The sequence below is a fragment of the Amphiura filiformis genome, chromosome 1 (genome assembly GCF_039555335.1).
Source record: "Amphiura filiformis chromosome 1, Afil_fr2py, whole genome shotgun sequence".
Classification (NCBI taxonomy): domain Eukaryota; kingdom Metazoa; phylum Echinodermata; class Ophiuroidea; order Amphilepidida; family Amphiuridae; genus Amphiura; species Amphiura filiformis.
In genome coordinates this window covers 34,785,209-34,809,180 of record NC_092628.1, presented here as the reverse complement: position 1 = coordinate 34,809,180, position 23,972 = coordinate 34,785,209, and the positions used below count along the sequence as shown (strand labels likewise).

The 23,972-nt window shown below is 36.9% G+C and overlaps 1 protein-coding gene across 1 annotated transcript in view; it reads left to right on the top strand.

Annotated features, from left to right (window-relative positions):
• The first annotated feature begins 3,127 nt into the window (after nt 1-3,127).
• Nucleotides 3,128-23,972, top strand: part of LOC140146092 (putative N-acetylated-alpha-linked acidic dipeptidase) — a 60,758-nt gene continuing 39,913 nt past the window's right edge. Inside the window, 2 exon segments of the mRNA XM_072167848.1 lie at nt 3,128-3,247; nt 20,464-20,827. Of these exon segments, the coding sequence (XP_072023949.1) occupies nt 20,472-20,827 (356 nt within the window). The 5' untranslated portion in view covers nt 3,128-3,247; nt 20,464-20,471.

Below are 23,972 nucleotides of genomic sequence, written 5' to 3'. Positions count from 1 at the left end.
ATTTATTGCTCGTCAACTGCTGATATCAGGTAGTTTATCAATAGTCTCATCTGTTGCTGATATCTGGTAGTTTAACAATTATAATCTCATCAACTGCTGAAATCAGGTAGATTTATATCAATAGTCTCATCTACTGCTGATATCAGGTAGTTTATCGCGCATCTACTGCTGATATCATTTATCAGTTTCATCTCCTGATATCAGGTAGTTTATCAATATCTCATCTGCTGATATCGGGTAGTTTATCGCCAATCTTCTGCTGATATCAGGTAGTTAATCGATCATCTACTGGTCATATCGTTTGTCAGTCTCATCTGCTGATATCAGGTTTATATTAATCAACTGCTGATATCAGGTAGCGTATCAATATCTTATCTACTGCTGATATCGAGTAGTTTATCGCCCATCTACTGCTGCTATCAGGTAGTTTATTGCTCATCCACTGCGGGTAGTTGATCAATATCTAACATACTGCTGATATCAGGTAGTTTATCGCTCATCAACCGCTGATATCGGGTAGTTTATCAATATCTCATTTACTGCTGATATCGGGTAGTTTATCATCACCCATCTTCTGCTGATATCTGGTAGTTAATCCCCTATCTTCTGCTGATATCAGGCAGTTTATCGCTCATCTAGGCCTACATATTGGTGATATCGTTTATCAGTCTCATCTGCTGATATCCGGTTTTTACTAATCTGCTTATATCAGGTAGGCCTACTTTATCAATATCTCATCTACTGCTGAAATCAGCAGTTTATCGCTCATCTTCTGGTGATATTTGGTAGTTTATCACTCATCTACTGCTGATATCAGATATCAAGTAGTTTATTGTTCATCAACTACTGGTATCAGATAGTTTATCAATATCTCATATACTGCTGATATCAAGTAGTTTTTCGCCCATCTACTGGTGATATCGGGTAGTTTAACAATATCTCATCTACTGCTGATATCGGGTAGTTTATCGCCCATCTTCTGCTGATATCAGGTAGTTTATCACTCATGATATCAGGTGACGGTTTATCACTCATCTGCTGCTCAGTTTATCGGCTCATCTACTGCTGATATCGGGTAGTTTATCGCTCGTCTACTGCTGATATTAAGTAGTTTATCGCTCATCTACTGCTGATTTTTTAAGTAGTTTATCGCTCATCTCTACTGCTGATATCAGGTAACGGTTTATCGCTCATCTACTGCTGATATCGGGTAGTTTATCGCTCAGTGCTGATATCAGGTAGTTTATCAATACCGTAGTCTATCTGTTACTGGTATCAGGTAGGCTATCAATTACAATCTTATCTGCTGCTGAAATCAGGTAGATTATCAAGTCTTATTTATTGCTGATATCAGGTAGTCTATCGCGCAGCTAGGCCTACTACTGATATCGTTTATCAGTCTCATGTGCTGATATCAAGTAGTTCCAAAATCCCCCACCCTCTCCCTACACTCATAGAAATTGTTCGTTGGCATTACTCAGTAAGTTGATGTAAGTTGTTGCGTCAACTTTCCGAGTAATGCCAACGCGTACAATTTTGAGTAATGCTGACTCGATATCATTATGTTGGTCGCACTCATTTGCACTTACTTTGTTGAGTTGTTACAACTCAAAAAATAAAACTAGGTTAGCATAATTTTCTAGAGGTGTGCTATAGTATACAAAATTTTGCACTGATTAAAAAAATAAATATTTGAATACTGCTAATTGTGCAGAAAATGATCCAATTACGTGAATTAAGTAACAAAGTACTAAATTTGAATAACTCAAAACAATATAGGCCTACCAGTAGGCCTAACTTAATAATAATATGAACGAGTTACCGGTCAACTTACATGTTGAGTTACAATAACTCAACTAATTGGTTCTTTGAACCTTGTTTATTTTTCTAAGTTCCTGAGTGAATTCAGAAGTTGGCATTACTTAAAAGTTGACGCAACGACTTACATCAACTTTTTAAGTAATGCCAACAAAGTTGATTAGTTGACGGAACTTTTGAGCTTTTTCAGCATTTTTAAGTTCGGATAAAAGAAAGAAGAAATGAATTTTGTTTTGGCAACTTTTACACTATTTTTGAGTTGTCCAAACTTACTCCTTTTGAATTGCGCCAACAAGGCGAACAAGTCATTTCTATGAGTGTAGTCCAAAAAGGTCAAAATTAAAAAATATCCATTTTTTTTAATCAGCCCCTCCCCAAATAAATCCTGGTCACGGCCTGTTCTTTATCAAAAATTCCTAAAAATAAGATACGTGGCAATGGCATGAAACTAGAAGAGGTGAATTTGACTTTTGGATACTTAGTAAGCAGTGGCGTAGCAAGAACATCAGGGGCCCATGGACAAGGAACAGTACGGGCCCTTTTAACAGCAGGGCGGGATTTAGCCTACCTTATGGGCCCTGGGCCAGGCCAAAATTTGGAGGTCCCGAACCGTCACGCGTCACGTGCCGAGGAAGGCATGTGTACTCAAGTCAGTGGCCAAGTTTTGGTTTAACTAAAGGGGGACTAACCTATTTTGTTCAATTCAATTTCAGACTACTTGGCCCCAGATCAACATAAATTTTGGTATTTTAATGCGCGCGAAGCGCGGAAAATTTACAATTTTGCCCTATTTTGACCAAAAAACATGCTGTTATTGGGGTTAAAAGAAAGATGCATAGGCCTATAGGGCAATTTTGGGGGCCCAAAATTGCCCAGGACCCGGGCCCATCTGGCCCAATAGTATAACTCCATTATCAGCCCTTATTTAATGTTTGCTTTTGTGCCGGGGCCCCTGAACCCTCGGGGCCCATGGACTTCGTCCACCCTGTCCCCCCGCTTGCTACGCGCCTGTTAGTAAGTTGGAATAATGATATAGGCCCTATTGAAACTTATGAAGTGTCTTTCATGGTGGACCATCACCTTTTAAAGGGATTGTTTTACAAGTGATTCAGGCATCTCGTGATTCCTTTCCCGATCCAATTATAAAAACAACATCAATCTAAATTCTCCGTTCTATATCACGGATTATTCACTGTATATATCGCGCGTGCAGAAGAAACTTCGTAGCTATACAGCTATAGGAGGCTGTTGGGGGCTCGCCAATTCTCATTCATTATTCATGACGTGCCTTGCCGTACACAAGGAATCATATACACAAACCTCGTGGCTTGTCGTGGGAAGTTGTCAACAAACACCAGACGAAGAAAATATTAGCTAAGTACTGCATGATTTCACCGTTATATGTCCGATAATTGGCGTTTAAGTGAAGGTAGGAACACAAAGTATCTTTCTGCAATGCTGACTAACATGATTAATTGTCGATAAAGCCTAAATTTGTAGGATTTTTGGAGGTTTGTCTGTGATGTTTTCGTCTGGGCTAATCAAGTGGAATGTTATGTGTGTGTGTGTGTCAGTGGCGTGTCCTCCTATAACACATTTCATTGGTTAATCAGCTATCGTTCGACTGCCTAGCATGCTACTTGCTAGTCAGTCATAATACGGTTTAATTAATTAATCTGATATTATGAGAATTATAGTCATGCTTTTTTTAATCAACGAAACTGAGTATAAAAGGGCTATCTGGTTTCGTTTTATCAAGAAGGTAGGGCTAGGTTTGAACCATTTATTGTTTACAATAATATGCATACGCGCGTCACACAGGCACAGCAGACATACTATAGTCTATACATGTACTGATGTAGTACACTACAGTGGCATGGTACATGTAGTAGTAAACATAAACAGTAACAGTGTAGCATGTCGGTGTTTTAGATACTTGATGATAGTACTATTTACTTTCAAGTTTCATTCATAAAAGTACACGTGTAAAAACTAATTTCTTATGTACATGTAGCGTCTCGGACTCAGCTCATCATGAAATATACACAATTAACCAAGCATAGACGGTTAAATGAGCCATGATTTTAACTTGGTTATTTTTATTTTTAGCATCCGTTCTTATATGGAAATAATTCAATAAATTATCCATGGAAAAAACATTTCAAAAATTTCAGTTTATCTGGATCTGATTTAGGGGGTAATCAGGGTCTTAACTCTTAGGCAGGATTTGAAGGTTTGGGTGTGTAAATTTAAGATTTGTGAAATTGTGTACAAACTACAAAGTATAGGCCATGACCCATGTGGGCCGGGGCCGCAGGGTGTGTATTTACAAATTTGGGTGTGTAAAACACTCCCTACATGGCTGACTGCCTAAGCCATTGTGGATAATCCTATCAGTTTAGTATTGTCATTTCATTTCATTGGAGAGTCTGCAATTTCAACTGTGCTCCGGTCGTAACAACGCCAAACCCTGAAACCTAGGATTGAGTGCAGATATCAGAATCGGGGATGGGTCCCCCTTCTCTTTTCTAAGGCTAATGAAAGTTGATTCAAAGTTTCCTGTTACCCTACTCCGCTCAAAACAAATTGCTGGCCAAATATTTCATTATTTTGAATAAATGTTGATTTCTAACAAACTTTTTAATATACAAATAAATGTGTTTTTAAATATATCATAAATTTCTTTCTGTTGATTTTCAGGGATTTTCTTTGCAGTAGGAGCATGGTATATATGGCTAATAATGAATTAATTATGAATATCTACCTCAATTCTCTGTCCCGCACTTTTTGATCTGCTCTGATCTCATCCCGTAAAAATATTGTGAAACTTTTGATAATAGTTGTACAATCACCTTCATGTGGTTGTAAACTACATCTGTAAACTACAAACTGTGATTTATCACCTGTATATGGGTACCGTAGTTATTGGTTTACACCTGTAACAGATGCAATAAATGAAATGGTATTTAAAATAATGAATAATGAAATGGTCACCTACACAGTCATGAAAAATTATGTAACGGGAAACTGGGAATTGACTTTCATTAGCCTAATAGCTCTGACACTTAAATGTGCACAGGGATGAATCCTCCTGAACACAGGACCAATGCCTTTATGTGACTTCCGAATCGCGAGAAGAAATTCTACAATTAAATGGACTTAATTGAAGGATTCCAGACCATATAGGAACTTTTTAGTTCGTCTTTAAAAACTAACATACAATGTCAAATATTGTCCCCTTATTATATATATATGCATCTATGTGAGAAAACTGGAACATTTTCGGCGTAAATGTGAATAATTATCAAAATTAACAAGCCAATACATTGGCAGTCTATGAATTTTGAAAAACAGCATGTGTGCTACAAATCGCACTTCTGGAAATAGTCAGGCGAGCTACAGGTGTGCTGTTAATTGCACTCGGTGGGGATTTTAGGTGTGCTATCAAGAAAGGTCAGCTAATTTACATATTAAATTGTCGGAAGCGGCCAATCAGCGAGTAGAAAAAGATATTATATGGGTCGTTTTGTAAAGGCCATGACGTTGATTTATTTTTAATGCATATCACTTCCGGGAACCGCTGCAACTTTGGAAACTCCTTGAGGTGACAAGGTGTGCTATAAATCGCACTCGGTAAAGCGATTTAAGGTGGGCTCTATTTGCGCGATCGCACTCGCGCGCCTTAAAATGCATTGACTGCATTGGTACCAGGGGCTATTTTAACGTGCCTCACTGTCACGATCGTGCAATGAGATAAAAGTGTTGATGAAGTAGAGTGCGTTTCAAAATTAAAAATTGACATTTTACCTGAATGTGACCATAAGAAAGGCTCTACCATTGTCTACTATTAAAGCATATCTACTCGGATTGTTAATTGTCACTGCACGAATATTTTATCTCGTCACATACGTGACAGTGAGGCACGTTAAAATAGCCCCTGATTGGTACGTGTGAGTTGCATTCTGGTCAGGCAGGCATCCTGGAACAATAAGTTCATGACAAGGCCATATTGATGGATATGTTTGAGAAGGAAGACACTTCTTAAAGGTCCGTAACCCGATCGACAGCATCATCCCCGATTTTTTCATTGTTGATGAGGTTTTGGTATCACATAATAGATACTATTTTTCTCATTACTATCCTGAAATTTGGCGCTCCAAGTCGATGTATTTCGAGAAATCATGAATCACAGCGGTTTTACAGGTATACCAGTTTGTAAACAATGGTATTACTTTGGATTTCTGGGAGGAATTATGAACGAAATATCAGTCACCGCAACAGCTACTTTGGTTTCACGTCATACACATTCTGTGAAAAAGCGAACCACACTAACTGCTGAGGAGACGCGGTGCGCCATGGCCCGTATATAGTTATGAAAACGGCACCAGTAAGCGTGGTGTGCTAAATAGCTCAATTGACTAGCGCGTTTGTTTTTTACCCGAGAGGTACCCGGTTCAAAACCCGGTCTCGGAAGGTTTTTTTTCCTCTCCATTTTGCCCAAACTTTTTTTATATTCATTTGAAATGTACATATTGCAAGGGGAAATATATTTTGTTTCCTTTTTTTCTTAAACGATAAGAAAAAAAAACATTTTCCGTTCAATACGGGCGGGCATTGTACAGCATGTCAGCATTCGTCATTGCCTGCCCAGAATGCAATTCACGTATACCAAGGTATTGGATTGCAAATTTGGCTATTTATTCACATTTACGCTGTAAATGCTCTCGTTTTTTCACAAAGCAGCATAAAGGAGGCGATATTTGATATTATTGTGTAATTTTAAAGACAATCCATATCCAAAACCAATAGGGTTACCCCCCTTTAAAAGGAAGACACTTCTTAAGAAACCATGATGAAACTTTTCATGAGACTTAACCAAGGATCCAACTCAAACATATATCAAGTAGAATTTGGTTCGGAATGTCTGACCTGGTCTGACATTGGTTTTTAGAGGGGTCAAGTTATAGTAAAAACAATTTATTTGTTTTTTGGAAGGGCTCTATCTCATCCAATTTTAATATTTAAAATTGTACATACATGTAGTACGGTTGGCTATCATTAGCAAAAATTTGGATAATAAAATTATTTTTACTTTTTGACTTATGGCCCCCAAAGAGTGGTCCAGAGGAATGTATTTTTGGGCCCCTATAACCTTTTCTGTTTGAATATTTGAAATCTGCAGCAAAAAGTAACCCAGAATACCAAGTTTGAAAGTTCTGAGGGGTATAGTTTTATAGTTATGGCCCTCTCTATATCGACTTACATCCCGCGACGCGTTTTCACGGAGGCCCCCCTAAAATTTAAAATTGCACTTACGGGAGAACGAAATGGAGTAGAGACCTGAAAATTTCAGGATATATTTCTCATAAGTATCTTCCAGTACACCAAAAAAGAAAGAAATCCATTTTCTGATGGTGTACCTGATCGGTTGAGTTGGCATGGAGTGACCCAGGTAATAAGATTTGTCCGTGGAATTTCGCGATCAATTACTTGCCAGTGAATGCCTGCATGCTATGGCATGCAAAAAAAGATTGGGGTGTTTAGTAGAAAGGCGTTTAATGAGGGATGTAAATCTTCTGGAAATTGCATAAATTGGCCATTAAAATTGGTTTTTTGCATTTCCGGAATTGGATGATGATAAGTTGTCATAAAAAAAACCACAAATACTTTATTAGGAGGGGTGATACCCTGTAGCGTATTCCCTGAACAAACCCCTCTAAATGTTCCATACCGTGCGCAAGCCCGATTATCCGAGGACCAGATTATCGAGATGGATGTTCAGGAAAAGGAGATGTTACCCATTTACATCCCTGGTTGAATAAAAAACAGTAATGGTACGCACTTTTTAAATTTCTTGTAGACCTGAAATTGAAAAGTACATGTAAACAGTAAGACTCTCTGTCAAGTTATGCAATTCTTGTAAAATGTACCGGTCCACTGAACAAAAGCGTTGAGAGTTGTATTCTGTTGCAAATCATCCATTCCATATGTGGCATTCTTTTCAATTCAGTGAACACTATTGTTGGGAAAGGTAAACAGTGTAACATTTTATGATTTTTCTCATTAGATAGTTGTATTGAATCAAAAATTTATACAGGGTGAGAACAGACCATTTAATACCAGAAATAATCGCTTGTAAGGCGAGACCCTGATTTTGAACAGTTTATCTTACATACAGCGAGCCAAAATGAATTTGTTGTAAAGGACAGAGGATGTCAAAATGTGATGGGCTGAAATAAAAAGCAGTGGGGAGGGGGTTCTCAAGGATTTTATGGGTACCCATGCTAGATCCGGGGTTCCTGGAGGTACACATAATTCCTACCGGGACCAGATTTCTATGAGAAACATACCCCTAAACATTTCTTCAATTTAAGCATGTGTTTTGTGTTTAAAAATATATAGTAACTGCATCAAATCAACTTCAAAAATGTTCTATTGATTTCCATGTTTAACTTAAATTTGTTGTTATAAAAATTGAGCATTTCAATTAATTAATTCCTAATTACCTGAAATTTTGTTCATTATTTTTCATTTCAAACAAACAATTTATCTCGCTTGAAGTTTATTATCCATTTTACATTTTAACATGGATGATGTTAAATAATATTCAGGGTCCGATGACTCTGACTATGAAGTATATTTTACCTCAAATGGAATCTGTACTTGTTCCTACTTCCTGCAAGCCAAAATTATTTAACTTGATTACAATACATATATCTCTTTTTTCTAACATTCTATCATAAATTGTAACCTTAATTTGACATGTACACATTTTTGAAAGTATAATGGGATCATGCACTATATTGTGGGGTGATGTGTGCCTCGGTGTAATGAATCCCATAAGTTCAATATTGATATCATGATAGAAACCTGATTCAAGCATGGGTGTTTCAGTGCATGCAGCCGTTATGTGATTACATTTTACAAAATATTTTAAGGTTTTGTAAATCTTAGACCTCCTTTTACAATATATACCAATTCCTGATTTCAGGATCCAATCAGTTTTGGCACAATTGGAAACCCCATTTTTGCTCCCACTACACAACATGCATTTGCACATGATTTTTGGTGGAATCAATTTCAGCTAAATTTTATGCTTTAGCCTCCTAATTTCTAAGAATCACTCTCTTATTTACAGAATAATTCCTAGTATTAAACTAAAGGCTGGGCTGTCAGTGTGTACAGTTTACACCTGTCAAGAAAGCATGGACTTTTTAAAAACCAAGTTTTGTTATCTCTCAAAATCAAAATTAACTTACGATCTTAAATAATTTGTACTACTATTATGTGCCCATCCACCACAAACTGGTCGTAAAGTCGGCATTTTCCATGTTGAGATACAATCAAAAACAGTATTGGATTTCTATGTAAAATATATTAGGAATTTGACCTTCGATGAACCATATACTTCACTTCTAGATGTCCGATGAAGCTGGTGGAGGTGTCATTGTAAAGCTGAAAGTGCATTCTTTCAAAATCTGCAATAAACAGAAAATGATCTAGAGCCGACTTAACTACCACTTCGTGGTGGATGGTCACATATAATCTTGTTGTGATTTGACACTAATAAGACGATGATAGGCGATAGTAAATATACCTAGTGAATTAAACTGGATTCAAACTGATTTATATCCTCATGTAGTGTAAATTGAGTCATTGAAAAAGCAGCTTTTATGTCCACTTCATGTGTGTTTCTATTGGAATGAACAGTATTATAGTATTGGAGTTCAGCTGGATTGTCCTCACACAGCGAGACTTGTCACTGATCAAGAAGAATGACAAATTAATAACACATTGTGTAAGAAACAAAATTACAAAAGAAAACACCAACAAAAATGAAAAGAGATGGCTCATTTACATCCCATACAAAGTAGATAGATAGTCAGAGCCACGACAAGAAGCAAAAGCACACAGTCAAATAGCAATATATATAGCCAACCTGAGATTTAAGAAAATGAACAGGTCTGAGGTTTACCAGATGCATAAAAAGTTAACTAGTGAAAAACTGGAAGCTGAAGGATTCGACCATGCACACATGTATCGGCAGTTTGTTGTCTAGGACAGGCCAGTCGACAACGGGTGCAATCAAACTTGGGTCATAGCTGCACTATGGGTCCAAACACGCATGTATTGGTGGTGTTAAAGGTAAAGTGGCAAGTTTTCCGTGTCACAGAAAAGCAGACGAAACCACAGAATTTAAGAGAAAAAAACATGGAAAATCGCGGAAAACATGTTTTTCCTGGAGAAAATAAACTTTTGAAGAAAAAATGAGAATGTGAGGTAAAAAAATTAAAACAAAGTCTGTCTTCAAAGATATCAACCTTAAAACAACTAGTCATAGAGTAGCCATATACGCAAGGAATATTCAATTGAAATTACATTTTACAGATTTTAGTATTTAAAACCATGCACGGAAAATCACGGAATTCAGTGTTTTAAATCACAGAAAACTTGCCACTCTAATTAAAGGTCACATGCAGAGGTCAACAGTCATTTGAGCTCAACATGCAAAATAGGCTGAAAAAAGAGAAAAAATTATCTAATGAATATACTATGTACGTGTGTTCACTTTCTATGTCTTCGGACCTATTGCTGGTACATAGTACAAATATTAACTGTCTATGAGTGTGATGGTCGAAATATAATCACGAGGTGAAAGATGGATTGTTCCATTCCACGAGCCGGAACGGCAAGTGGAATGGAACAATCCATCTTTCACAGAGTGATTATATTTCGACCATTACACAAATTTAAGACAGTTAATATTTGTTTTATATCACTCATGCATAAATTCTATTACTAAAATACTATTTAAGGTAGGAAATACATTTTTTCATCAACATAACACCATGTTTTGCTGTGATATACTTCACATTTTGGGGTCCACCCATAACTAAATCGGCGAGTCCAAGAGTCAGCGCACGGCTTTGTGCAGGCGCACTACGGCAGAGCACATGATGGTAAAGACTATCACACGGAGAGGGTGATAGTAAAAATGATAAACGGTAATCAACCAATGAACTGTCTAGAATTTATGTATGAGTGATATAATATTAAATAGCAAATGGTCAGAATTGGTGATCACTTCAAATCATCCCCAAGTCAACGAGGTTCAGGAATGTCCTCTCATTGTTAATTGTTGGTTAACCCACCACTTGAACAGGATTTGGCCAAAGCAAACAAAGACTAGAGCTATAGGAGTTCTATACATAAAGTAGAAGCTTTTTATCCTCTTCAACAATATAGGATTAATGATTGGTTTAAATTAAAAAGTGTTTATTTATTTATTTATTTATTTATTTATTTATTTATTTATTTATTTACCTGGGGTGACCAATCAATGCACTGGCACTGTTCTCCCTTGGTTCCCAGTTGCACCAACTTGAGGTACATATTAATACAACCTTTATGCACATTTTGCACTGTAACTCGGAATATAATTTGCTGACTTAACGAGCGGTTTCTGGTGGACGATCACATTTTATCAAATTTCGGAAAAAACCACACATGGTACACCTATATCCTTGGACCGAGTGGAAGAATTTGACATTTATTTTGACCTGATCAGTGGATGTTGAAAATTTAGACCCCCCATGCAAATGTTTCAGCCACCTTTGACTTAATTGTTTCTGCCATATCTTCAAAACTACCCCCCGGGACCCTATGGGCACATTTATATTTTAATATCAAGTTTAAAGTGGGACACCGTTTTCCACTTCCGAGTGTAGATCTGTATTATGCCCATAAATTTTGCCCTCTTCCTCTAGATATTCACCCTATATTTTTTCCAAAAATTCTCTCTATATGTATCCCTATATTTGCAAGGGGTCAGTTGAAGCCCTGAGATGTACTAAACTGTGTACAAGTATCATCTGAACCCTAGAGTGCCTTCCCAGGTTAATACATCACTCTTGAACACTTGACATTTTAAATGAATGTAATATGATGATTACATGTCCCATCATGGCAGTGATCTACATCCTTAACAACACGCTACTTTGTGACGTTGCTATAAGGATCAACTTTCCACGCACAATTTGAAGGCTTAATTACACTCAGCAACTTGAATTGAAGTTCTGCTCCTCCCAAAATTTGGTTTTAATTGTACCAAACTTAAATTTCAATATAAAATACTAGAGCAACATGTTTGCTTATTGTGTGTAGGGCAGGCCTAATTGATGTGTTTAAATTAAAGGCTTTTGATCTGCAGACTCCTCAAATTCAACAGAGAGCTTGCGATTACCAAGCGTTTATGTCATTCGTCTGTGCATCTATTCAAAATCACATTCATGTTACGTGATTTTATCTAGCATATCATCATACGTATATTTGGAAATCGCAAGCTCTCTAATTCAAAGGTGACACCCTGGATATGTTTACAAGTCTAATCTATACTGCCAAAAAGATACATGATATCCCTTCAATAGTTTTTATTTTATTAGTATTGGAAGCTCCCCCTCCTAAAAATTTGGTAGTTGGGCGACTCAGAACCAATTCTACCTGCAAAATCAACCAGAATAGACCCCATTTCTAGGGTCTGTGAACAAACCTACCTGGTTATCAAATTAATCATTGACAATGTTATCTTTGAATTTGACAGGTGCTAATTGATGTTTTTCAATGTTATTGCATTAATTAGCGTATGTCAAATTCAGAGATAACCTTGTCACTGAATAATTTGGTAACCAGGCAGGTTTGGATCACCCCAGAAGAACTGCTCTGGTGGAGCTTCCTCTTTTAAAGTACTAGTGTATAGATGTGGCTTGCAATTTTGTTTTTCAGGGAAAAAGGCAAAATATTGCTGTATTTTCTCGTTTAGGAATAGGACATTAAAGTGTAACTTATGTATCAGTCTATAAATCAACTTCAGTGGCCTGTGGCCAGACAGTTTTGTAGTTATTTACCAGTTATGCCCAAATTTATGAGTGCATCACAGTTCCCAGGTCAGATGCTTCCAGTCCCATGTCCTGCTTGAGCAGTGGGTACATTTTGTAAGGGGTGATCTACCAGGTTTTTAAGTGTCTAAATTCAGATTGGCAACTGGTTCGCACAAGATTTACTCCTGAAGCAGTGTCCACCAAGGCATATACATTTTTGTACACACAGCTCTTTATTGCTGTTTCTAGTGGATGCTATACACTGCCCTAAAAGTGAGAAGCATTTGGAAGATCAACAGCTGGAATAATTACTTTGGTAGAGCAGACTTCCAGATCTTGCTCAATTTGTTACATGCTCTCCAAGTTGCTACCTTGCATGTTTTGACATCATGCTCTATGCTCCCAAGATATTTGTTGAAGTCTTTCAGCTCATCTAGCTTTATGCCATTTTTTGTGCTGGTGTTAATCTGCTTGTCTTGGTTAAAAGATATGAATTTTATCTTGGTGGCATTCTTCTTTACGCCAACTCTCCCAGCTGATGTTTCGACCTTTTGAAGTAGTTCTTGTGCTTGTTGTACTTCTCTTGACAGGTGGGCGATGTTATCGGCAAAGTCCGGTTTTGTTACTACTTTTGGCCCAATTTATCTGCTCTCTCCCCTTTCTAGATGGAATCTTAGTGCTTCTTCCTTGTCATCGATAGCCAATCTCACATCTTGGCTGGCCTGCCTGTCACCCATATGGAGTTGTAGCAGTGGCTCTACTTTAAAAAGAATTTTGACTGATGCCGTTTACTGATCCATGGATGGATGGTTTGTAAAGTAGTTTGCAAAATAGGTTATTTACCTTTTAATTTTGATGCTCTTTTTATTGATCAGCTTATAGCAGTCATTGCAAAGCATAATGAAATCAATATTTTAACATGCTCTAGCAACCTATGAACAAGGATTTGAGTCTTGCCTTGATCCAATCAATAGAATTGACATCAAAGGTGAAAAAAGTACAAAATTCAATCACCATGAACCAGGAGGGTGAAAGTGCATAGGAACAATGCCGGAAACTACGTCACGCTATTGTTCGACTAAGGCTACATCATTTTTGATGCATGCGTGTTCGTCAATGCAGCTTTAGTCTCCTCCACCTTCGCAACACGGTACGTGGAGTGACTGGAATCACACTGACGGCGGAGGAGAATACTAGCTGGTCAGACAATTTAATTCTATCAAGCATATAATACCTGAACAATCACCGTCATTTGATCGATTTACTACAGAATATATTGTATACACAAAATATAATTTTAAAATTGTAAACCTGTTAACTTATATACTTGTGTACTAAAGTATAAGGACACGTGAATAAAATCATGTAGAAGACAAAATGGCCGTTAATCCGCCTATTGTCTAGACTTAGGCTACATCTTCCGGTTTGTTACGTAATACTAGGATGCCCATCCCTTTGTATCGATCCCTGCATGAACATGCTCACTCATCAGTGGTGTTGGACTCTTCTTCAATGGATCTAGTCCTGATGGAAGAAGTGTGTGTACAGTACTGTACACATATATTTGATGTGTGTCAATTGGGTTGTTTCTACATCTGTAAAATCCCTGTGCATTTTAATGGGTGAGACAGAATCACCTTTTTGTGCCCCTTAAGGTTATACTATTTTAAACTGTTGTGATTTGGTAGTTCACAGCGTCTTACGAATGGTATTTGGCTTTGGTAAAAACTGCATTGCTCAATTCATAGCGAGTGTATAGAAGAATCAAAATATCCCAGATATACTTTTATAGGTGCTGCGGTTCTTGAGTTACATTGTAAAGAGGGCTGAAACAACAACACTTTTGTAAAGCGTGCATAACTCATTTAACAACAATAAATTAAGCAAGTTTACAAAGTATACGATTTGTAGAATAAACTTTTGCAAAACATCAAGGTGTTATTTTTTTTTATATACTAGATAATGAATAACTATTTTTAGGTTGCTTCGACCAACAATACCTCGTCTACCCTTAAGCTGCTCATGGTTGGGTTTGGATCACAAGCTTCTTTATGTTGTGGCCTACCGGTACCACAGTTTAATAAATGTGACTTCTGGTGTACCCACTACTGGGAACATTGCTGGGCAGCACCCACATTGGTAAATGGTTGATGGTGAGGTTACCCTGCATCACATCACCTGTCAACCTTTTGTCAGTAGAAACAGTTGAGAAAAGACTCATATCTTCTCTTGATGTACAAATGCTCTAGATCTGTACATGAGCATTCACAGTGATTGTATAAAATTATGCTTATACTGAGAGTATGTTTGTTGTTGGGATTTTTTTTGTCACTTTTTTAAGTGGTGGCTCTGTACTGAGACACACACACTTGGATCCTGATGTGATATACATGTGCTTCTGCTGTCAAACCCCATCTTTAGGAAAGAGACCATGGCTCTTCTTTGACTGATGCTGAGCTGGCATGTGGATGTTGACGTTAGTGATAGTAGATCTACTTGGAACCATGCCTTTTTAAGCTGTCCATTCCTCTCACCTCAATTCAAAACACTACATGTAGCCCAATGGTGTTGCAAAGTTGCTGCTTGGCAACTGTCTCCACATGCGACACTTTTGATCATTTACAACAATGTATTGTAGTGACTGACCTGTGTGGAATGTGCGGGTCAACATTATTCCGCTTTCTTAGAATTTGTGTGTGTATGTTGAAAATGTAAGGGGTCAAAAGTGGATAGTGCTTATTTTATAGGGACCTGTCTTAACTTGCAAGTATACCGTACCTACATGTACATTGTATATCAAGTTTGTTTTGATGATCAAAGTTCTATTGTAGCTGACTTGGTGTTTCATGTTTTTGTTTACAGTTCAGCATAAATAGATTACCCTCCACACCATGAGTGTAAAGGGTAAGGGGTTTGGAGTAGAGTTTAATACAGGCGTTCATATGGTTTAGTGTTAGGATTTAAGCAATTTAGGGGCTGCACAATAATTATTAGGGTCCCAATTTGCAATTTACCTGAAATGGCCTAGACAGTTTGGGGCATTTTCAAGGCCACTGGGCAAAGACTATAGGAACCAAGGCTAACAAGGGATGAAGAATTTTACCCTTGCCAGAAATGTCTCCCCCCCCCCCATTTTTAAATACCCTTATGGACTCATAATTATTGCACCAATTGATTGCACAGCCCTTAATTCCCAATACATCTTGAGATATTTTTATTGCCAATAATTATCATGTGTCCTTTCAAAAAATCATTGGAGCATTGAAGCATACTTTGGGCTATCTTAGATTATAGAGATATCAGAGGACTAAAGCAGTATTCAGACTTTTTATTGTACGTACAATATTGTATGTAACATACATACGTTATTTAATCTATTGCCATTCTGTTTCCAGTAATGTTTAAGTTCTAACGAATGTTTGATGACGAAAAATCGATAATATATTTCTGCTAGATATTGTATGTAACATATCGATTTTTCGTCATCAAACATTCGTTAGAACTTAAACATTACTGGAAACAGAATGGCAATAGATTAAATAACGTATGTATATGTTACATACAATATTGTACGTACAATACTCGGAGTCTGTGGAGCGCTTAAAAGTTAATTGATGGGGTGGTGGCACTAAAACACAAATGACTATCCCAAAGACCACTGAAATTTGCCAAAGCAGCACTGAAAGACCCTCGATTTTGATAACTTGGGGTCTTAAGGGGTGTAAAGAGGGTGGACACACGGATGGACATAATTATTGTACAGCCCCTTACTGTACAATTAGCCCCTCTTGCTAACTGTCAAATAATTAATTTCAGTTTTCCTGTTGCCCCTGTCTCATATGGTTCAGGTAATAAAACCAGCAGTAGAAGTTATAGTTCTTGGTTTCATGTGAGTGGCTGTGCCTTTCATTTGGGTGAGTGTTGCTATCTTTAGTGGCAGGTCATGCACTGCCTGCAGGCAACTCATAGGAAGTCTTGTCTTATACAATATCCTCAGTGCAACTGTCTGAATTGAAACTCAAAGTACATTTATTCAGTATCCTATGTTTGGGGATTGAATGAATGCCACACTGTTATCTGTCTGTACTTGATGAATTTTTAGTATTCCTTTATCAGGTTTATTGTTCTGTTTTTAACAGCCGTTTAACAGCAGAACTAAATTGTTGGATATCACTACAGATCTAGTTTGGGGTACCTCACAGGGCTCTATTCCAATCTATGTATCTGAAAATCATTATGCTAATGTACAAATTGTACATGTAGTGATATACTTTGACAATACTCTTAGAAATGTGCTGCTTTTTTGTCTCGGCCTGGCCTGAAAGGAGGAGGAGACTCTTGCCTATAGCTGCCATTATTATGTTTTGATGAATCCAAGTGTGATATAAAATTGGATAGATTGAGCCCATATTTATTGGTCGAGCTATGAGTTGTAAAATATTGGACTCGACTGTCTCGTCCAATATTTTACAACTCGTAGCTCGACCATGGGCTCAATCTATCCAATTTTATTTCAAACTTGGGTCACAGCTGCAATATCACTGACTATTGGCATATGTGTATTGGTGGTATCAAAGGTCACATATATAGGTCAAAAGGTCATTTGAGGTCAACTGGCATAATAGGCTAAAAAAAATTTAAATATTCAAAAGAAAGTTTTGGGTTTTTTTTTGGGGGGGGAGGTTATACACTCTCAATTGTCACACTACGTATCAAAGTAACACCATTCCGTTTTCATGTCCGATTGTCTGATACAATGTAGAATAATGAGTACTAATTTGCACTTGTTGACATACACATTATTAAAATTCTGTGTTTCAAAAATATGTGGCAAAAAAAACATCTAAAATGTATGGAATTGCTGTTCTTCCACTTGACAACAAAATGATGTCATACTCGCTGTTAGTACACTGCCGACTTAGTGCAAAAATATTACTTGATCGCATCTGCAGTGTGGCCTTGGGTACCAAAATCGTGGATGTATTTAGATATCATGGGGTCATCCAAAAGTGGCCCATGAAAAGACATTGACGGTGACCCAAACAAAACCTTGGTCACATTGAAAGACTTGGTCTCCAATAGTAATATGGTTGAACTTTCACTGGTGAAGGGGATAAAAAAGTTAAATCCGCACCTCCTCTTTGAAACCTGTGGAGGACAAACAAGCAATTTTTTTGGCCCTAGGCATTATTATAGCCAGCCCCATATTTTTGAAGTGGGACACCGTCATAATTTGCTTACATGTTTGATAGTGACGTTCAAGGCACTGAGTCAGTTTCCTATAAATATGGAAAAGCAGGATATATTTAATCAATGTTATGTAACAAAATAAAAGATTCTTTTCTAAAGTTATAATGACTACCGTACTTGTAAGTTATTACATCAAATTGATCTACGAACTTCAAAATGATCAAAAGATTCCAATTGATAAAATGTTTGAAAACTTTGTTTGCCATATGACCCACAGCCACAATTATATTCATACAGAGAAATGTAATATCATATAATTACACTTCATGTAGTAGATATCTTGTATTAGGCCATTTTTGGCCATATTTACTTGTCGGCAGTGTTTACTCTCACTGGAAAATGGATGCACCAGTTTTTTTATTCCCAAATTGGCCCAATTTTGGCTTTAAAATGTCTGAAGTTGACAAATTGTTATACAGAACTGCAAATTCTTTTGCGCCACATCTAATTTTGAGTGAGCCAAAATTGCGACATACAGCCTCTGAATATAATACGGTCGCTGAATAAACACTGCTTGTCAGTTTTTTTACAAATAACCAAATTGGTCCAAGCTTGAATTCTGAACAGGGATTTTTGCTAAATGTTTAAATTGAAATTGTATTAAAATGCTTTTAACTTGCCCAAAGAATAGAGAATATAGATTTATATTGTAGAAAGGAAGATTGAGGTCCTATTAAAAGAAAATAATAGCCTGAGCAAAGCTTTCCTATATTTGCATTTTTCATTTCTTATTTTACTTGGGGAAAGCCCAATATTGGGGGGGGGGGGATATCCCTTGTCTTCCTCTGATGTGCCGCTACTGCCTGCAACTCCTATACAGTTCTACAAAGATATTATGAGCTAAAAGGAAATGGCAGTGATTATGAGTGATGTTTGCAATGGAAAATCTGGTATACTGCTCCATCTGTATTCTGTATATTGTATATACCCATCAGCAGCATCATCACTAGATGAGCAATGAGCTTGGAAATGAGCATCAACATCCTCATCATCAGACCACCAGACCCTGGCAACAATTATGCTGACGTGGATAAGTTGGCGGAATTCCAAAACCTGCAATATTCAGGTCAAGAAAATTACATGTAGTTGCATGGAGGCTATGCAGACACTTTGCAGTGCCCTAATTACAAACTGTGCTTCATCATTTTGCCATTTGAGTAAGTCTGATTACATGCAGATATGATGAGCCTGAAAGATGACTTGTCCACATAATTTAATCTACATTGCATGGGCACTGCTATAATGTTGTTTGCAAACCCTTGTTTTGTGTGCAAAAATGTTGTGACACTTTTGAATATTTAATATTCACATAATTCAGGCACAGTGTCCAGAAATGAATGGTGAAATGATATCACTCCATCCATTCAAATCCAACATTGCTGGGGAGCTTTGGGAGTAACCAAATATTATGTTCAACTATGAAACAAATTTCTCATCCCATAACTTCACTGGGCCTTGCAAACCAGTTTATGACAGTTTTAATATGAATATTATGTCCAGGCATCACCACTCTTAAACAATGTTAAGCATGATTGAATGGATTTAAGAAGATGATAGCTATGTGGAAGTATGTTTCTAGTCCATTGCTCATTTTACACTTCCTTGATTTCACAATGCACACCTTATTGGGTAAGGAAAATGTGGATCGTCCATGCTTAAGGCCTCTTTTGTGGGTTAAAATGAAGTAAATGGTCGCTGTGTTTGAGGGAGATTACCTATGTGTGAACCTCCCCCACACACACACCCTGTACTTTATAAGCCTGCGAGTGTGAATACTCATTTCCCTCTTCCTTAATTCTCACAATTTTTCAATACTTTTATGACCAAAACAGATTTTTGAAATGTAAAAAGCAAGGTCAAAGACAAGGTTGGAGCACTTTTATTGTTGCAATTTATACAGAACAATAAAAAAAATGTCATAATACTAGCAGCTGCCTAATTATAATCTGCTACATGTTAAAAATAATTTGTGCACTGTTTTTTCAAGCTGCTCAGAAAAGTGATCAGTGATCAGTATACCTGGAAAAATGATGTAGAATCCTCCTCGGAAATTTTGGAATCTAGAGAGAAATAATAATTCGACTCCCCATGTAAAAAAAATGTAAGATTTATGCATAAACGAGGGCTTGATTTTGACGGTTATACAGGCAACTGGGAATTTAAAATCCTGTGAAAATGAATATTTTGAACCCATAGGCTTCAATTTTTAGCTGGTAGAACTGTGAATAAAAGAAAATATATAACTTTTCAGAACACTTAAAATAGCAAAACAGTAACCCACAGAAATAACCTAAATTATGCAGTATTTTGAAGTGCAATTGATCTTCCTGGGGAGAAATAAAGAATTTTTTAGTCCAGGTGATCAGTACCATCATGAATGCCATCCTGAGTGAGTGCTAGCAATCAAAGCATTATAATTATATCTAGGTACATTCATCATGGGTGTTGTTGTTCTTATCAATTGCTGTTGTTTTCATGATATGACAATAACAAACAATTTTGTTGTTGCTTTCTGCAGGTTGAAAGATGGCGATAGAGGGGAACCACAATAGTGGGGCTGCCTACTTACGTTTTGCCGAGGAAATGGATTCTGATATGGTGGAAGTACAAGTGGACAATGGCAAAGTAAAAGGACTAGCTGCCGTCAGATTGTGGATTCTAGAAAACTGGAGAACTATTCTTGGCATCATAATGGCTTTTCTTTTATTAGGAATTGGTATAATTATCGGACATGCTATTAGGGGTAATCCTATCCGTTCCAAAGCTAAGACTTGTCAATGTGTTACTAATAATACAGCCAATCCACCTGCAAGGCCACAAATGAATGTTACACAGTTGTATCAGGACTTCATTAGCACTGAGAAACTACAAGAGTATTTTAAGTAAGTGTATGATAAGTGAATACGAGATAAATAAATTCAGATCATTTTTTCAAAATTATTCAGAATTACAAATTGTACATGTATCATCATCACAGACTTCAGATTGTTCATGCAGACAAGAAAAACTTACAGGTGTCACATGCAGTAATTACTTGTGTATGAAACTGGTTCGGGTCCAGGGGGCATTGTCACTGCTGTGTAAATGAAAGGGGGAGCCAAGGGGGAAGGTATTGAAATCATCCTCTTGATTCACTCAAGCTGATTACTGTGATAAAATGCACCTGAATGATTAATTGCAATAATGAGTGGCCCAGTATAAAAACGGCCCATGGCACATTTTTGAAAAATAGAGGGCGCTGTTGAAAAATGTCAAAGGTCACCAAAGGTCATCCATACAAACATAACAGATCATGAATGTAACTCAGGAATGTTGTCAATTTAATCTTTTAAGCATCAAATTTCTTATTGAACATTCGTACATTTACAGTGCCGATTTCTCCCAATGATGAAAAATGTGCCATGGGCCGTTTTTATACTGGGCCACTTAAAAATTGATGGTTGTCGTCAAAACCATTTGATTGTCGGCAAATGTATTCAAAGCTATGTGATTGTCGGCAAATTGCAAGAGTCATATAAAAGATTAATATGACTAAATAGTACTGACTAATTTTTAAAAATTTGTCGAGAACAATTTTGACCGTTACCCCCCCCCCCTTTTTTAGATTCTTGAGCGCCGTCCTGACCAAGTCTCCTCTACAGAAAAATAAGTGCTCCTTTTTGTCTCGCCTGAATGTTCAGGGAGAGACTTAGTAATCACTATGGTGTGTGTGTGTCCGTGTGTGTGTGTGTGTGGATGTGTGTGCACTTGTTTCATGCTGAAATTGGGGATACACACAAGGATTTGTACCAATCAATTGGGGACATACGGTGAAATGGGGATATCCCCAATTCTCTAATGGTCATAATATGTTAAAATTTGATGTAAAAATGCATTTTTGAAAATCTGGGGTGATTTGAGGTACATACCCAGTTTGCATGGTTTTATCCCAATCTGCCACACACATGTGTGTAAGATGCTTTAACAATGCAGTTTACACACAGTTTAGGTGACATCCCCATATCAACAGACAAAAACCACACTGTTGTGACGTCCCCTGTTTGCACAATCAAAAATCAAGCTGAGTGTGTCCCCATTTCCACAGAAAAAAAATAACTGATGTGATCTCCCCATTTCCACTGACAAAATATAATAAGCCAACCCAATTTTATGTCCCCGTTTCCATGGACAAAAGTGAACCTAATGTGGCCAGCAGCTCATTTGACTTGTGCATATTTTTCAACTTCAACGTAAGTAACTTCCCAGCAAACACAAAACGTTTTCGACATCATTCGCAAAAAGGATATAAAAGGTTGTCAGAAAACGATTAAATGTCGGGTTATATAAAGGGTATATTAAGAGTATAAAACGTTTTCATAATCTTAAAAAACATTTTTTGATAATCTACTGCTCAGCAAACATAGTATAAAAATCAGCCCTCGAATTAAGGATCTGAAGGGGCACGGCAACTTTTTTAGGGCAAGTTGAGAATTGCCTTGGATTTTCACTGAAAAGGCAAGGCAGCATGGCAGTTTGTAATATTTCAAGAGGGCATCATGGCAACTGTTGAAAATTTGAGAAGGGCACCAAGGCAATTTCTCAAAAGTGAAGAAAACACATACAGACATAGATAGATGATTTTATAATGAAGGGGCAGGGCTGGGGCACTGACGGTAAATTCATTAGAGGGCACGGCAAGTGACTGCCTTGGGTAAAGGACATATTTTGAGGGCATTACGGCAGTGGTGGTGGGCACCCACGGCAAAATGCCATGGGTGCCATGGGTTAATTCGAGGGCTGATAAAAATGTTTTAATAACATTCCAAAAACATTCTTGAAAACTTGATACAAAACATTCTAAACAGAATGTTATTTTGGGGTTGAAAAAATATTTTGCGAAAAATGTTTGCCCAAAATATTTGCAATAACGCTTTTAAAAACGTTTTCATGACCTTTATATAACCCGACATTTAAATGTTATTAAAAGGTTTAAAAAAAATCATTTTAAGAACATTTCTGTGTTTGCTGGGTTCAAATATTTTAACATAATGTTATTTAAGTATTGACAAAATATTTGGCAAAAATGTTTGCAAAAATAGTTTAAAATAACATTTTTTGAAAACATTTAAAAAATATTGTTGTAGTGTGTTTTCATACAAAACGTTTTAAAACATTATCATGACCTTTATATAACCCGACATTTTAATGTTATTAAAACGTTTTTACCTAAAACCAAAAGCTAAAATATAACTTATTTAAAATGTTTTTAAAACGTTTTTGTGTTTGCTGGGTTGCAACTAAATTTTGCATGGTTATAAGCTGAAATTGACAAGTATGTAGCCTACAGAAATTTGTCAACATTCTGGCTGCCAATCTTGATTTCTGGGGATTGTTGTAACTCTGTCAGAAGCCAATTTGTCATTACCATGATTACTTGTTGATATCTATTCAGAATTTCATATCAGCAATGTGGATATCAGAGTACTGTTTTGATTTCATGCTGTTTTCTTCATTAACGAGTTTATATTCCGGGTTTATATTATTTATAGGGGCCTAGATTTTCAATTTGTGATGTTCATACTCATAGTAAATCACATGCTAGGGTGTGAGTTCTATTCATTTGACAATGGTATCTAATAGGCCCCTTCTACTGGTTTATGGCCACTGTATTATAAACAGTAAAACTAGAATGGTATGTATAATGGGTGAAGTAAAAAATAATGACACTGTGAGGTTGTTGTATGAAAAAGACCAGCACGGAAATTCATCCTTCAAAAATTGTGTTTTGTATATGGTGTCATAGCTGTCATGTAAAAAATAATATGCCCAATTTTCTTCCCCATAAGGTCAGGAGTGTTACATGCTAGCGTGAAAAGAGGTACTTGTATTTGAAACATGCACTGTAAAAAATGTACAAGTTAAAAAGTTTTGCATGGGTTTTCATGGCATTTTCTGAAATGTTTGCTATTATTAAGTACCACATTCTTTCAAATTAGTCACTTAATAGTCTACTTATGAAAATATAAAGACTACATGGTGCGCAAAATA